Source organism: Erithacus rubecula (assembly GCF_903797595.1).
Source record: "Erithacus rubecula genome assembly, chromosome: 20".
Classification (NCBI taxonomy): Eukaryota; Metazoa; Chordata; class Aves; order Passeriformes; family Muscicapidae; genus Erithacus; species Erithacus rubecula.
The window spans coordinates 1,475,221-1,489,447 of record NC_136672.1 but is presented as its reverse complement, the minus strand read 5'-3'; the positions used below and the strand labels follow the sequence as shown (position 1 = coordinate 1,489,447).

Sequence of the window (14,227 nt, the reverse complement as noted above, 5' to 3'; positions counted from 1 at the left end):
AACAAAAACAAAAACAAAAAAAGTGAATTGATGGCAAAGTTTTAAACAAAGCTCAAGTGGCAAAAGGGATGTGCTGCAGATTTGCATTTGAGTCTGCACATATGTTGTGTGAATTCTGCAAGACATTTCAACAGATGCCTTTTAAAACATTCACCCAGAGAAAGCAAACAATGTCACCTAGGAGAAGCTGCTACAACCCAGCCTTCTGCTGCTCAGCTCCAGCTCAGCAGAGCTCCAGCCCTCTGTCAGAGCTCCCCCAGCTCTGCCTTCTGCTCAGCCCTTTGAAGGCTCAGACGCAGAGTCTCGGATTCTGACGCAAGTTCTTACAAAGGGCCCCGTTCCTGAGGAAAATCTGCTGGCACTGATGACGTTCTGGAGCCTCCTGTGCCCAGCTCAGAGCTCCCAGCCCATTCTGAAGTGACACGCTGTCAGAGCAGGCAGATAAACTGATGTTCACATGCTCAAATTAAATTTATAACATGTATCTTCAGTGTTTGTGTTTTCACACTTCTGCTTGCTCGTGTTACAAACACTGTTATTAATAGTGCTTTGCATTTCTCATGACTAATCTCTAGGAAGTTTCCACATTTCCAGGTCAGATCCTCTGTGGTGCAAATCAGAGCTCTCCTGTGAGTAGCTGCCCTCATTTATAAGAGCTGGAGAGGGAGGATTTGAAATTCAGCCAGAGTTAGAACCCCTGTGTCTGTCAGGATGGCTCTGGGGCTGGGTCTTGCAGGGCTCCTGGCTGAGAGCTGAGCAGCAGGCAGGTGCAGAGGGAAGGGATGCAGGGTGATGCCTTGGGGTGGGACAGTGACACCCCTGAGTGCTGTCACCCTGGGGATCAGCAAGGAAAGGCCCTGAGCACACAGAGTGCTTTACTGAGTATACACCCCACAACTGCACTGAGAGGAGCAAGGCTGCCAAGTAAAATGGGAGAGCTGCAGAAATTAAAATTGCACAGAGCAATCAGAGCAGAGGAGCTGCTCATGCTGGAGGTTTCTGCCCTTGCAGAGGTGCAGAACAAAACACCTGGCTCTGGACCAGAGCTGGGGCTGACCTTGAGAGCATGGCAAAGGGGTACCTGCCCCCAGCTCTGTCAGGGCCTCGTGCCCAGAGATTGCCAGGGCAGGCAGAGGGAGCTGGTTCTGGAGGGAAAACCACAGAGACATGGAATGGTTTGGTTTGGTTTGGTTTGGTTTGGTTTGGTTTGGTTTGGTTTGGTTTGGTTTGGTTTGGTTTGTGTTGGATTGGATTGGTGTGGTGTGGTTTGGTTTGGTTTGGCTTGGCTTGGCTTGGCTTGGCTTGGCTTGGCTTGGCTTGGCTTGGCTTGGCTTGGCTTGGCTTGGCTTGGCTTGGTTTGGCTTGGCTTGGCTTGGCTTGGTTTGGTTTAGATTGGCTTGGATTGGTCTGGTCTGGTCTGGTCTGGTCTGGTTGGATTGGGTTGGGTTGGGTAGGGCTGGATTTGATTGGGTTGGATTGGATTGGGTTGGGTTGGGTTGGGTTGGGTTGGGTTGGATTGGAATGGATTGGATTGGATTGGATTGGATTGGATTGGATTGGATTGGATTGGATTGGATTGGATTGGATTGGATTGGGTTGGGTTGAGTTGGGTTGGGTTGGGTTGGGTTGGGTTGGGTTGGGTTGGGTTGGGTTGGGTTGGGTTGGTGTGGTGTGGCTTGGTTTGGTTTGGGTCACTGGATCCCAGCCCTGCCATGTCAGGGACACCTTCCCCTGTCCAGGCTGCTCCCAGTCCCAGTGTCCAGCCTGGCCTTGGACATTCCAGGGATCCAGGGGCAGCAACCCTCTGTGCTCTGCCTGGGACCGGGGGACTTTAAGGTCCCTTGCCGCCCTCACCTTTTGTGTGTTTTTGTGTCTGTGGCTGAGGGAAGGGCAGCACACACTCAGCAGGGTGAGTCCAGCCTCCCTCAGTCCCAGCACATCCGCAGAAACAGCCCAGCTCTGAGGGTGGCTCTGCATTGAGGGCCAGCAGCTCCCAGGGCACAGCAGTTCTGGCCCTGGCTCTGCAGTGAGCTCCCATCCCAGAACTGAGGCTGAATGGCAGAATCTGGGTGTTCTGTGAGCAGAGCAGGAGTCAGTGCCTGGCACCCCAAAAGCTCCTGGATGCCCCAGGAGCTGGGGCTGTGCTCCAGCCCTGTCCCAGCTGCATCCTCCCTCCCACTGCCACTCCTGCCCTGCACAAGGTCAGGACATCAGGGTCTGACTGTTCTGTGGTTATTGCTCCACATCTGATTAGCTTCTCATTTCCCCCCATATATTTCTGCTGGGGATAAAGCTAATTTAAACAATCCTTAATTGTTATGATTTTGTAAACAGTGTCTTAAACACAATAGACACAAAACTCTCAACAAATTGCTGGAGGAGATGTGACAGAATAGGGAATCATTTTCATATCTTCTGGGATTGCCCCAAATTGAAGCTTCTGGTCTGATGTTAGAAAATTGATGCAAGGATTTTTTCAGCAATATATCCCCCAAAGCCCTATTAGTGTGTGGGAAGAAAGATGCCCTGGATTTTTGAAATGAAGGAAAGAGAAAGAAGGAGGAAAAGGATGAGGAAAGAAGGAGAGGAGGAAAAGAGGGAAAAGAGAAGAGGAGAGGGGAAGGGAGAGGGAAAGGGGAATGAGGAGGGAGAGGGAGAGGAGAGGGAGGGAAAGAGGGAAGGAGAGGGAGGAAGGAGAAGTGAAGGAAGAAGGGAAGAGGAAAGAAGGAAGGAGGAAGGAAGGAAGGAGGAGGAGAAGGAAGGAAGGAAGGAAGGGAAGGACGGAAGGAAGGAAGGAAGGAAGGAAGGAGGAAGGAAGGAGGAAGGAAGGAAGGAAGGAAGGAAGGAACGGAAGGAAGGAAGAAGGAAGGAAGGAAGGAAGGAAGGAAGGGAAGGAAGGAAAGGAAGGAAGGACGAAGGAAGGGAAGGAAGAGGGAAGAGGAAGGAGCCTGGAAGGAAGGCAAGGGAAGGAGGAAGGAGAGGAAGGAAGGAAGGAAGAAGGAAGGAAGGAAGGAAGGAAGAAAGGAAGGAAGGAAGGAGGCAGGAAGGAAAGGAAGGAAGGAAGGAAGGAAGTGAAGAAGGAAGGAAGGAAGGGAAGGAAGGAGGAAGGAAGGAAGGAAGGAAGGAAGGAAGGAAGGAAGGAAGGAAGGAAGGAAGGAAGGAAGGAAGAGAAAAAGAAAATCACACTCATGAATACATAGAGAGAAAACTGATAATAGCTCACATAAGTACAGCTATAAAATGAAACTTGCCTCCATCAGAGCAATCCCAGGCATCATTCATGGAAAAACACTCGGCCAAATTAAAACCTTGAGGTAATTGGCTGCTCATGGTGGTTTACCAAGTACTTTTTGAGATGATTGTCAAATGCAATTAACTGACATAAAAGTTGTGATATGAACTTCCTTCTAACCATATTATTTGGAAATGCGCTTGGTATTTATAAAGATGTAAAAAAAAAAATGTTTATTAGGTGCTCTTTAGGTTAGGATAATTATATATGCACTAAATATAATGAGATGAAACTTCAGTAGCAGTAAAAATAAAGCAATAAGCTGTACAGAAACTGAGCCCAGGCAGTCAGTGTGTATTTCTGTTATAGCTGATGCTCAGTTCTCTTTTGTGCCCCCAGCTCGGTTTTTTCCTTCATATTTTAATATTTTTATGGGGAAAATCATTTTATGTGCTTATTTTGTGTGAAGGTTGAATATCTAAGCAAGATAAATTAATGTATCAAAAGATTTAGCTGCATTTCATATGTAAAACTTGGTTGTGCTTAGAGCCTAATACTTGCTCCCTCCCACTCACATTTTACATACAAATCACTACATTTCCTAAAACTGCTGTAGAGTTCTTCATTTGCAGCTCAAATCTGCAGCTGAGGTAGAAATAAAGTCTAGAGTTAAGGAAATCCACATGAAAATTCAGATTTCAGTGGAGTTGGGGTCTAAAATCTGTCACTGAAAGCAGAATTTTAGCTGTTTCTAAAGGGCTATAGGTACCTCTGGAATGGGAACACTTGGTGTCCTGGGAGGGAATTTGGGGCAGAAATATCCCAGCAGCAGAAAAACCCCCAAGGGATTTCTGGAAGATGTGGGATGCTCAGAGTCACTATGGTGAATTCAGAGCCCTCAACAAGAGCAGAATTGAAATCCTGGGGCTGCAGCCCCTGGGCTGGGAGAGTCATGGAATTGCAGAGTGCCAGGCTGGGTTGGGATGGACCTTAAAGCTGATCCAGGGGCAGGGACCTTCCAGGGGTTCCAACCCAACCTGCCTTGGACACCTCCTGTGACTCACCTGCCTATGGTCACTTCTGATCCTGCTGGGAATTGTCTTCCCCAGATATCCCATTTCCCAGCCCACGTTTCAGCCCTCTGTGCCAGCCAGGAGAGAGGGAAGGGAGATTTCCCCTCTCAGCCCTGTGCTAACGAGGTGAGAGCAGCCTGGCAGAACAGATTCACTGGGACCCCACCTTTAATTAGTGGTTATTCCTTCTTGCTCAGGGAAATCCCAGCTCTGTGGTGGGCAGCCCAGTTACACTGAAAAGTTGTGCCCCAAAAGTGGCCCCCCCTGCCAGGTTAAACCAGAGCCCTGGGGGTTAAACCCTGGGAACCTGTAGCTGAAGCAGAACAGCTCCAAGACCTCAAACCTGCTTTTTCCTTGTTGTCCTCACTCCTTGTGAGCATGGATTGCTCTCATCCCCTGGAATTTGTTTCTTTGTGGCAGCTGAAGGCAGCAGGACATGAGGAGCTGCAGAGCATCTGCTGTGGAAACAGATGTTGGCCACCCTCTGCCTTCCCCAGCTGGACATTGGCCCTGTCAGGGATGGAGAAGGGCATTCCCAGAACACTGCTTGGTGGGACAGCAGCCCCACTGCACATCTGGATCACCTCTGGATGCTGAGATCCTGTTATGATTCCCCAAAGAGCAGAACACTGCACATCTGGATCTCACCTGATGCTGAGATCCTGTTGTGATTCCCAAAACAGGGAATGGTTGTCCTGCTGCACATCTGGACCACTCCTGCACACCAAAATCCAGTTATGATTCTCCAAAGAGCAGAACAGCTGCCCCACTGCCCATCTGGATCATTCCCAGACCCTGAGATCCTGCTGTGATTCCCAAGACCTTTGGGAGAACACCTGGCTGGGTGCATTTGGCTCCATTTTTCTGCAGTCCCAGCAGTGCAGGAAGGGGAGAGGGGCCTTGGCTTTCCTCCCTTTCCCACCAGGAGCTCTCCTGCAGAGCCCCAGGCTCAGGGTCTGCACAGCTGGCTGGGGGCATCCTCTGCTGCTCAGGCCCAGGATGGAAGGAGTTTGGAGATTCAGGGAATTACAGGTGAAGGCAAAGACCTGTGAAGAGAGGAGCCCAGAGCAGCTGATCTCCCATCCTGACAGGAATTCCAGGATTCAGCTCACCCTGCACACTCAGGGGTGCAGCCTTAGGGAGCTGCTCCAGGCACAGCAGGGTTTTTTGGCTGTTTGTCACCTCCAGCCACTGCTCTGCTGGCCCAGGCTAGCACCCTGAGGACATTCAGCTGCACTGAAGAGGATTCCAGGCCACCTGCAAGCCCCTCACTCTGCTCTGTGAGGCTGTCACTGCCCAGAGGGTGCCAGGAACCAGCTGCTGAACACAGGACAGCTCCTGTCCACCCCACATCTGCATGGCCACACAGCAAAGGCACCCCGTGCCAGGGAGGGGATTAAATTCAACCTTGGTCACAACCTCAGCAGTGACTCTGAATCCTGCAAGCTCTTCTGATGTCTTATTTGAAAAGTCCAAAGGTAGTTTCAGACTCCACAAGCAATGGCTCACCAGCATCAGAACATAAATGTAAGGAACAAAAGCACCCATGGCCATCTGGAACACTCAGAGGGAAGATGCACCTCTGAATCACACACTTGCAGTCAGCTCATCACTCAGAACAACCAAATTATTAAGACACAGGAAGCACAAGGAATCCAAGACCATGAGTGTGTCTGCCTTTGGTTCTTTGTCTCTTAAGTACATAAAAAAGCAAAGCATCTGTTAGTAGCAGAGGGAAGTGGAATTGTTTTAGCACATTCCCTGCAGTTCTTGGCTGCAATGGGACCCTGATGCTGGAGCTGCATTCAAGCTCCTGCACAGATACAGAACCCAGCAGGTTAAGGGCGGCTCAGAACACAGCAGGGCCTGGATTTTAAAAACTAGTACCAAGACCAAAGAGAAGACAACACAGTTTCAACCCTATTTCTCCATTTTCTTCTTCTTTTTTTTTTTTTTTTTTTTTTCCCCTCAGGAAGGTAGAAAAGTAAACAGGACGAGTAGTCAGGAACATTGGAGGCTGTCAGTTCAGGCTCAATAAATACTGCTGTGGCACTGATGAGTTTAAAGCTGACACTCTTCCTCCTGGAGTGTTTGGAAGGCAGAAAATGAAGCCCTAATAACACAGTCTTACCATGGCAGCAATTTGCAGGCTGAGGAGATGCCTGCCTCCTCTGGCAAGAAGAAACCCCCAAGGTTTTTAGGTGATCTTTCCAAGGGCAATTGTTCTCCCACCCTCCTTAGCAGCAGGGAGATTTCTATACGTGAACACAACTTGCAATAAATCAGCTCCAGAAAAGTCAGGACAAGGTTTCAGAAGTCAAAACAAATGCCAGGACAAAAAGAGTGACAAATACAGAGATTCAGCATTGGCAGAGGTGACTGAGGTGAGATTTACTGAGTGCTTACAGCAGAGGGATGCATCACATCCCAAAGGCAAAGGGTACAGGGAGGAACACGGACAGGACCAAGACAAAGCAGCAGCAGAAGAGGGAAGAAAGCAGAGGGGACCTGAGGGATCAACCAGAAATGGATCTGACTGCACAGAGACTGGGTAACAGGGATTTGGGGGCAGGGGCTGGTCTGGGGTTGGATGGAGCCAGGAGCTCCAGGGTTTGGCTGGTCCGTGGTGGCTCTGAGGGAGAGGGGACACAGCCCAGGCTCCACTGCTGCTCAGAAACCCAGAGGAGGGCACAGAAGGGCTGGGGGACAGGGCTGAGCAGAGAGGCAGGTTCTGGCCATGGAGGATGCAAAGAAACATCTCCAGGCTGGGACAAGGTGGAGGAAACCAAGTGGGAAACAAAGGAGTATCTTGGAATTAGACACAAGGCTGATCAGCACAGTTAGAAAAGACTGGGCCATATTTCCCTGTGCACACTCTTGAAAATATGGTCCTGTGTTTAATGTTAATGGGAACCATCAGCCATGCAGAATTGCCAGAGGAATATTTCCATTAGCATTAAACACACTTTGGTACCAGTAAATGTTACTGGCTGGCAGAGGAAAGTTACAACGTGTGTAATTTTGCTCTTTGCTTTCTCTTACCATGTGTAGGTGTCTGGGTGGCACTGTTTAGTATCAGGTGATTATAATTTTGTTCTTGGTCATCTGAAATTCACAGAAAAAAAAAAATCCCTTTAAGAACAAGCTTAGCATTGCCACTGATCTGCAGATGATAATTACAGCTCACAGTATCACAGGAAATCTCAGCGTGATTAAAGAAAGGAGAAGGAAATGCTTAAGAAAGCAGAAGATTCTGTTATGCAGTTCATTTAAAATTCCAGATTCAAGGAGAACACGATAATGAGAATCTGCTCCCCTTCTGCTGAGCCTGCAAATGAAGGTTCTCTGCAAAGGTGAGAAACACATCCAGCCAGGAGCACACCCCACTGTACCCACAGGCTGGGCTGTTCCTGGGCCCCATTCCACTGCTCCAGCTCCATCCAGTACAGCCCTTTGGAGCTTTGGAGGTTTTCAGGATGTGAAACCCAAACACCCAAACCAGGAGTGTCCCACTGTGAACAAAATCACAAGGAGTCAAAGGTGTGGCCTCATGGAGTTAAACTGATGCCTTAAGTTTCAGCTTTCATATTTCCAGTTTGTGCACTGCATTGGTGTGTGACTCTGAACTCCATGCAAAGTGTCCCAAGTTCTCCTCCCAGCTCAGGCACACAAAACAATCCTTTTCCAGCCCCACAGCCAAGGACATGCTGCAGCTTCAGCCCCAAAAAGTGCAACCAGCAGCCAATGGAGGAGAGAATGTGGGAGGATGGGAGTGCAGGAGCTGCAGCTGGGATTGGACAGTGAAGCCAAGATGGAAATGGAGCCAAAGTGATGCAAGTGTGAGAACTCGTGACTCGGATCCATCTTGGGCCCATCTTGGGTGGAGCCACGGCTGGGCCCTGGCACTGCCCAAGGGGAATCCTTTGGAGCCTTGGGATGAATCCCTGCTTGGTTCCTGTGGCACTGCCCAGCCTCTGCCCCAAGGAGCCTCTCCAGGCATCAAAACAGCTGCATGTGAGCTCTGGATCTCTCCTCAGGAAATGGGAATCCTGTGGGACTGAGACACCCAGTGCAGGGGAAACAACCCATGGCAGAGCCACTGCTGGATCTGGGGCTGGGAAACATCTCTGTCTCCTTCTGACTGCACTGAAATCAGCAGAGAAGGGACTCCTGATAAATCCATGAGCTTTAGTTTACAGTAGGGAATGAGCTCCTTGTCCAGACCTTTGCAGTATGGATGGAGCTGTGGCAGTGCAGGATGAGAGGAGATCTTTAGGGATCCCTCATGTCCTGCTCTGCTGGTGCAGGGGGTTACTCCAGTGGCTACTCAGCTTTTCCCAAATCTGTCATGGACATTTTACTTTTTCCCCAGATCTGTGTCACTGACTATTCTGTTTTTCAGACCAATTCCTTCTTTCCTGTCTTCCAGGGATGTGGAGAGAATCCCCCTCATTTCTGCCACAGCTCTTTGTGACCACAGTAAGTGTGTGTTCCTTTATCCTTCATGCTGACACCATTCCTTTCCTGTTTCCCTGCAAAACCTGCTCTGCCTTGGCTCCCTGTCATTCCAGCACCCTGTGCTCCCACTGACCTGCTTGAGATCCTCCTCAAGGCTGGGAATGTGTTTCTAACCAGGACAGAGTGGAATGCCTGCATTGTGCCCAGTCAGCTTCTCTTGTTCACACAAACATGTGATATTTTTATTTTCCTGGTTCATTTAAAGTCTGTGATCCTTTATGGTTCCTTACTGCTTTTCCAAGGAACTCTCCAATTGTTCTCCAACACAGAAAAGGCTTTTTAGCATTCCTGCTTCACCCGAAGCATCTCATTTTTCTCCATTTAATCAATTTATTTTCAGGCTATTTATCCAATTTGTCAAGAACATTTTAAATTCTAATCCTGCTCTCTAATAGACTTACGGTCATCCAAGCTTCATACCACCTGCAAATTTAATAAGCAAATTCCTTCTCCACCAGGAACAAAGAAACCAAATCCAGAACCACATCAGGCCATCTTTCCCCTGGTGTTTAGTCCCTGCATGGTCACTCATCCCTCATGGCCTCTTCCCTAGCCAGGTTCATTAACAACCTGCTTTTCTAATTAATCTGGAAGCTGCTGGAAACCTTGCTAAGGTCATGATCTTTGATATTAATTATTTTCTCCTGGCCATAAAACACAGCAAAAATAATAAAAATAAGGTTAAGTTGCCATGATTTGTTTCTGAGATTTTGTTTTTTTGGCTGCTTGTTTGTCTCTCTCCCTCACTATGGGGAGTGTCTGGGTGCAATCAGGATTAAAATCAGAGTTTATTTATTCAGGTGATAACAGACTGGCCATCTTCACCTGCTTCCTGCTCCATCCAGAATCCAAGCACTCCTATCCCAGACAGATGGAAAAATAGAAGGGTTTTAGCCTGGCTGCCAGCACGAGATGAGCAAATCTTGAGAGGAGCCCAGATCCACTGGGATCCACCTAAAGTGCCCTTAAATAAATGCCTTACATGTTTCCCTAGTTTGAATTTTCCTTTGAATCCTCCACTGTTCATTGCTTCCAGCAAGGAAAAATTCTGCAGGAACTCATTTTGTGACTTTGTTTCAGTTTCTGTTCCCCCATGACAAATTTCAATTTAATGTGAAAACCGGACCAGAGGAAGGGGCACAAACAAGAAACTGGATATTTCTGGAATCCCTGCAACTGTCTGGAGGGAATTTTAGACAAAAACACATGGATGTGGCACTTCGGGACATGGTTTAGTGACCATGGAGGTGCTGCAGGGTTGGTGGCTGGACTGGATGTGTCTTTTCCAAGCTGAACAATCCCCACTGTGGCCCCATGGACTCTGAGGATGGACACTCTGTGTCCCTTCTCCAAATGCTTTTCCAGTGCCCACCCACCCTCACGGTGAGGGAGGGTTCTCTGATGTTTGGGTGGAATTTTGTGTATTGGGGTTTGTTCCCTTTGCCCTGGCACTGGGAACCACTGGGAAAGGACCAGTTCCACTCTTTGTTCACCCTCAGTCCATCACAGGCACTGACAGATCCACCTGGGCCTTCTCCCATCCCGGCCCCATCTCAGCCCCTTGAGCATCCTCAGCCCTTTGCTGGAACCAGCTGTGTTGGGTTGATGTGTCCAGCAATGTGCATTCTGTCACCATCTGCTGCAGCCAGGTGGGACAGTGACCCTGATCTCCTGGCACATATCCTCTGCTAATGGGCCATCTTTAAACCAGCTGGGCAATCATCTTTATCTTTCCACAGCCCATCTTCCCTCCAGGAGATATCTCCTGTTCATGGCCAGTGAGTCCCAGTGCATGACTGATAAAATTACATCATCCCATGGGAGATGCTCCAGCCAGGGCAGGAGCCAAGCCTTTCCTATCCAGAGAAAAACTGAGATTTTGGACACCAAGGGACCTTCTTTCCACTGGATTCCAGAGGAAAGCCAGACCTTTTCACACCATCCCTGCACCTTCAGAGGAAACTGCACCTTCTCCAGGAGCACTGCTCCAGCTGAACCACATCTGCCACTGCAGGAGGATGCAGCCACCATTGAATGGGACTGCTGCCACCACCCTGACTGACTGACTGTGTCAGCTTGGATTCTGACTCTGGCAGGGTTTGGGATTGTTCTTTGCAATACTGCATTCCTATTTTAATTTTCCTAGTAGAGAACTGTTATTCCTAATTCCCATATCTTTGCCTGAGAGCCCCTTAATTTCAAAATTATAATAATAATTTATAAGAAGATGTTTTACACTCTCCATTTCAAAGAGAAGCTTCTGCCTTTATTGGAAGACACCTGTCCTTCAAACCAGGACACCGGCCCAGTTCAGCCATGCTCCGCTGTACTGGGAGCCTGTCACTGGTCCCAGCACTGGTCCCAGCACTGCCCTGTTCCTCCCCAGGACCCCATTCCCACTTGCATCCCAGGATGCTGCTGCCTCCTCTGCCACAAGGGCACATCCCTCCCTCATCTTCCTCTTGACCCAGTGTGAATTCCAGCAGTGATTCCCCCAGTTATTGCCTTATTTATGTGTTACTCCATCTATTTTTGAGGCTGCAAAGCAGGGAGTGAGGAAGGAGCCTGGTGTATTTCTCGATGACCTCTCCCTGGCATTTACAGCTGATAAGTTCATTGAGCATGACTGGATGGCTGCACAGACACTTCTATCCTGTGGGCCTTGGGAGGATGAATTTCCCCAGATGAATCTCTTCATCCTTCCAGAAGTTTTCAGAGGAGCTGGTGGCTCCTGTGCCCATCCCTTGGGCTCCAGCCAAGTTCATTCACAGATCAAGCAGCAGCAGGCACCTGAACCCCAAATTCTGTGTGTCCTACGCCCTGCTGCTCCCTGCAGGGTGAGAGGGGACACAGACATGGGGTTGCTCAAGGTGTGAAATGCTGGTTTTTAGAACAGGAGCAGACACAACCCAAACACACCAATTGTTCCAGAAGGGAACCAGCAGAGGTTTTGCTGCCCTCTCACGGGTCACTTATTCCCACAACCTCACTCCTGGGGGAAACCAGCTCTTTACTGAGGACAGCTGCACCCGAATAGGAACCGTCACCTCCTGATAATGAGCAACTTTTCATTTCACCTCAAATCCTCTCCTTCCTTCCTCTTCCTCTCCTTCCTTCCTCTCCTTCCTTCCTTCCTTCCTTCCTTCCTTCCTTCCTTCCTCTCCTCTCCTTCTCCTCTCCTCTCCTCTCCTTCCTCTCTCCTCTCCTCTCCTCTCCTCTCCTCTCCTCTCCTTCTCCTCTCCTCTCCTCTCCTCTCCTCTCCTCTCCTCCTCTCCTCTCCTCTCCTCTCCTCCTCCTCTCCTCTCCTCTCCTCTCCTCTCCTCTCCTCTCCTCTCCTCTCCTCTCCTCTCCTCTCCTCTCCTCTCCTCTCCTCTCCTCTCCTCTCCTCTCCTCTCCTCTCCTCTCCTCTCCTCTCCTCTCATTCTTCTCTAAAAACCTCAGGTGTTTTGAGGCTGCTGCCTCAGCAATATCATCCAGCCCTGTCAGAATGTGAATTATTGGCATTCTGATGTGGCTAAGCTAATCAAGCATCTGAATGCAGCACTGGGCTTCATTTACCACTCCTGTAGCCCTTTGTAAACACTTTCTAAGCAATAAAATACTTTAAAATGATGGCTGAGCCTTCCCACACCTCTTCAGGTTTAACAAGATAATGCTGTTAATTGTGAAGAGCCAGTTAGGCAGAAGCTTATCTATTGTTGAGACAAGGATCTGAGTTCAAAGCTATTTACCAGGAAACTCTATTAGGGGAAGAAAGGAGCCACAGGGCTCTGAATTGCCAGGCCACAAAAGGAAATTTCTGAGCGCAGCTGGAGGAGCGATCAGATAAAATAACCAGCAGAAAGAGTGAGATGTTTCACTGGAAAAAAGGAAACCAGTGCTCCCACTCCTTTGCAAACAGGGAAAGACACGTGCACAGAAGTCATGTTCATTTTCATTTACAATTTATTATTTTATTTTGTTAAACTGCCTACATCCACAAATATTCTCACTTTCAGCCTTCCAATTCTCTCCTGCACCCTGTTGGCTGCGTGGGGCTGTTCCCAGCTGGGGTTAAACCATAATAATCACCTCAATCATCAGCACAAAGGTGCAAACTCTGGGTAAGTGTTAAAGAACACTCTAAATAGCCCCCAAAGAGTTCCTACTGCATTTCCTACCTAGGAAATCCTCATTTTCCCACAGTTTTAATCTTCCCTTTGGTACTTGGTTTTAGTCTTCTCCAGAACCTATTTTTTTTTCGGTCTCAGGGATTTCATATGGGAATATTACTAATAAAGACTTGATTTATTGTGTTCTATAATGGAAAAAAAAATATCAAGTGTCAGAATATGAAAAGAAAATGCCGTATTTTCCAGCCTGTCTTTCCTAATAAAATTCCTTATGAAAACTGCAAAGCAAGGATATTTTTAATATATGCCAACTGCATTACAGATATATCTGTAACTGTAGTACAGATATATGATCACTCTGACAGACATGCTATACTTTGCATTCGTTTTAGAGAATTTATTAAAGTGCTAGGAGCTGCTCTGAAACCTGTAGTTAATACAAAAAAAGAAATGACCTAAAGAGGAACCATCAGCCTTTGAAGGAAACCAGGGCAGGGGTGGAATCCTCGTTCCTGAAAGGATTTAAAAGATGGGTGGATGTGGCATGAGTTAGTGACTGGACACTTAGAAACCTTTTCCAACCAAAATGATTCTGTGGAAACCAATTCTTTGCCTTCTGCCCCTCCAATCTTGTCACCAAAATTGCTGAGATTTCCAGATCAGGATGGAACCAGCATTTGTTGTTGTGATGACAAGAAACCTCCTTGATATCTGCACTAATGAAGAGAAAATCCCTTTCTAGGGCTGATCTTCCCCAGCACTCGAGTCTTGAGAAATTGGGGGGGATGTAGAGGAAGGCAGGGAGGAAAGCAGCCCAAAAGCTGCTGGGGAGAATGGAAATACTCCCAGCACAAAGCTCCTCGTTCATCACCCACCAGCCCCCTCCGGCATCTTCTGCTTTTGTACAATTTGTATTCCAGAGGGGGAACCTTGAGCAAACGTCCTTCAGCTGCTCGGTGGTCAAGCTGAGCTGGGAAGGGGAGCAGGCACCGACCCTTTTCCAGGGATTTTGGGCAGTGACAGTGGCAAAATGCAGCCCAGGAATGGGGTAGCAAAGCCCCTCCTGAGCCAGGTGTGCCAGGCAGGGCTCAGAGGTGATGAGCACAGGAATATTTAAACTCACAGATTGTTAAACCCCAGCTGCCTTTCGTGTACACCAGCCAACAGCTGATCCCTTTATACTCCTGTGCTGTGGATTTCCTGCCTGCAGTGTTTCTGCACCTGCCTGGCTCTCCCCAAGCACGCTGACCCCTGAAGTGGACAAACGAGGGGCAAAGGAGACAAACCCAAGA

The 14,227-nt window shown here is 48.5% G+C and overlaps 1 protein-coding gene across 2 annotated transcripts in view; it reads right to left on the bottom strand.

The window, feature by feature from the left end:
• Positions 1–14,227, bottom strand: part of SHISA6 (shisa family member 6) — a 191,910-nt gene that overhangs the window by 17,124 nt on the left and 160,559 nt on the right. Inside the window, exon 5 of one of the 2 annotated variants that reach the window (XM_079323158.1) lies at positions 7,348–7,410. The exons of the other annotated variant lie outside the window; for it this stretch is intronic. Within the exon in view, the coding sequence (XP_079179284.1) occupies positions 7,348–7,410 (63 nt within the window). The remainder of the gene's footprint in view (positions 1–7,347; positions 7,411–14,227) is intronic. 2 annotated transcript variants of the gene reach the window in all.